Source organism: Crocodylus porosus, unplaced genomic scaffold, assembly GCF_001723895.1.
Source record: "Crocodylus porosus isolate Cpor-Errol unplaced genomic scaffold, CroPor_comp1, whole genome shotgun sequence".
NCBI classification, from domain to species: Eukaryota; Metazoa; Chordata; order Crocodylia; family Crocodylidae; genus Crocodylus; species Crocodylus porosus.
In genome coordinates, this window is record NW_017728910.1 from 24,850,322 (window position 1) to 24,852,834 (window position 2,513).

At 53.1% G+C, this 2,513-nt stretch overlaps 1 protein-coding gene across 1 annotated transcript in view; it reads left to right on the forward strand.

The window, feature by feature from the left end:
- LOC109308292 (receptor-transporting protein 2-like) overlaps window positions 1-2,486 on the forward strand; it is a 4,685-nt gene extending 2,199 nt beyond the window's left edge. Inside the window, exons 2-3 of the mRNA XM_019532538.1 lie at window positions 754-1,180; window positions 2,409-2,486. Coding sequence (XP_019388083.1) covers window positions 754-1,180; window positions 2,409-2,486 — 505 coding nt within the window. The remainder of the gene's footprint in view (window positions 1-753; window positions 1,181-2,408) is intronic.
- The last annotated feature ends 27 nt before the right edge of the window (window positions 2,487-2,513 follow it).

Sequence of the window (2,513 nt, forward strand, 5' to 3'; positions counted from 1 at the left end):
GGGTAGTTTAGGTCCCCCATGACCACCGCCTCTTTAGCTTTTATGGTCTCCGAGAGTTGCCTCAGGAGCCCCAAATCTATTTCTTCCCCTTGATGTCCTGATGCAGATCTTACAACTTATTTTTGGTTTATACAAACATATATGTAAATATGTTACTTCATACGTCGCATGTTTATTATAATTAACTACTTAAGTATGCGGGGCGGATAGGCATATATGCATCAGCTAATTACGCATGCTCAGAAAGCTTCTCTAGGTTACTAAAAGTTGAAATTTCCCCTCTTTCAAGGACACACAGTCAATTGAATTATTGCTTTTGTAATCTGCATGTGAATGTCAGGGGAGTGTGTGATTTAGTGTGAGAAAGGCTGACAGATTGGCCAAGAAGGAAAGGGAGTGATACTTTAGCACAAAGGGTCCTTGGTAGTGTTTCTTTTTATCAGGTACGAGATGCAAACTGTGCAGTTCTAACAACACTCTATTCATTATGCATTCCTAATAATATTTTTAACACAGAGGCCATCTTGCCCATGCTCAATAGTGACCGATGCCCCTTTCCTGCAAGAAGGCGTCCAATCCCTTTTTGAGTCTGGCTAAACTCTCAGCGTCTGGTGGCCACGAGTCCCACGTTGCAACGACATGCGGCGTGAAAAGCAACGTCCAGCTGCTGCTCCTCCTGCAGCTGCAGTGGCTCCCGCATGAGATCGGGGCTGCGGGTTGGGGCTAAGTTCGATCTGCTCCTTTCTCCATTAGGTTCCAGTGTTCGCAGTGCCATCACGCCTGGCAGTCCGCCCAGGTGCACGTGCTCTTCCACATCCACCTGGACCGGAGGCGGAGATGGGGGCAGGTGAAGATGAAAATCTTCAGGCAAGAGTGCAAGAAATGCCTCCTGGTCATGCTGGAAGAGCCACAATTCAGCCCCCCCAATGTCAAGAGGGTGCTGGATAGCCTGGGGCAGAAGATACGCCAGAAGTGCTATGGGGAAGCTGTCCATCCCAACAGTGTCCCCACCACCGTTGCAGGAGACCCCTCAAAGGGGCTGCATGACAGCACCTGCTGCGAGGCCTGTGGGCTGGGTGTCTGCGGCGTGAAACACGAAACGCAAACGCTGCCCGATGTGATTGTTGGATCCACTTGCACCGCCCCCGAGCAGTGGGAGCAGACAGGGGCGGCAACGGGGGTAGGCGGCAGCTTCAGCTGGCGGCAGTGTTGTTGCTACAGCTGTTGTGTGCTGGCTGTTGCGGCCGTGCTCTTTTTGCTCCTGCTGTATTTCACACCCAAGAAGTAGAAAGCCGGCTCTCACGCTGGTCCCTTGAGTCACAGCTGCCAGAATAATTATAGGTCATTTCCATTCATGCATATGCAGGGTTGAATGCATCACCGCACGCATACGTTACAGACGCTCGCAGCTGCAGGCACCGCATGTGCTTGAAACCTGTTGCTTGAATCATGTCGCCTGACATAGCTCGTGTAGGGCTGTCTTATGTCTCTCCTCACCGAGCGTCCCCACATCATCTGAGGCTGGCACTAAATAACCAGCGTGCTCAAGATGTAGCTAGTGTAAAACATGTGAGTGTGTATTAGGTAATAGAAAGAAGGGATGCATGTGCCAGCATTGATCAGCGTGCCCGGACAGCAGATAAGACCTCCGGGCACCTGTGCTGTCCCAGACTGTGACATCTCATATAAGTGTCGCCTTCCAAGGACCCGCTCCAGAAGTAGTTTCGACTGGTCTTGCACTGAGCAGGAGAGAACGGGGAGCTTATCTGCTCCGTGGTGGTCCTGGCTTTGAAAGGAGATGGTAGAGACAGGCCCTAAAGGCTCCACGTGCGGATATAGAGGCCTGGGTAAGGGGCCAGGAGGTGACATTTGCACATCGGAGCTTCATTTGCAGACGGGTTGAGCCAATAAAACTCGGTTAACTTGGTGAATCACCTGGTGTGTTGCGCAGCTCTTCACCTGGAGTTGGGAGCACAGCAGGGGGTTGGCAGCTGTGCCTGGAGAGAGAAGGGAGCTGAGGGTCTTCCCAGGATCCCTTCCCCCAGACCCAGAGGAGCCTTTGGACAGGGAGGAGGGAGCCATGCCAGGGCGGTCGTGCTGCGGCTGCGGGCACTGTGGTCTGGCAGCCGCATGGACCTCCTGATCCAGAACCCCCCATCACATAGATTGCATAGACTTCATAGGCATTAGGGGCTGGAAGGGTCCTTGCAAGATCACTGAGTCTGCAGGGATCAAAAGATCCCAGCAAGATACGCATCCAAACACCTTTTGAATGAGTCCGGAGTATGTGCTTGCACCACCTCCTGGCTTGCACCGTCCAGGAGTTTGTGGCTGTTGGACCTTGTTATCCCTTGGGCAGCCCTGGTGAGCAGCCGTTCTCCCTGATGCACACCCCCATGTACTTGTAGGCAGCCACCAAGTCCCCCCTGAGCCTTCACTTCGCCGCCAGGCGGAAGAGTCCCATGCCCCTCAGCCTCTCCTCGTAAGGCTTGCTCTCTTGGCCCTTGATCGTG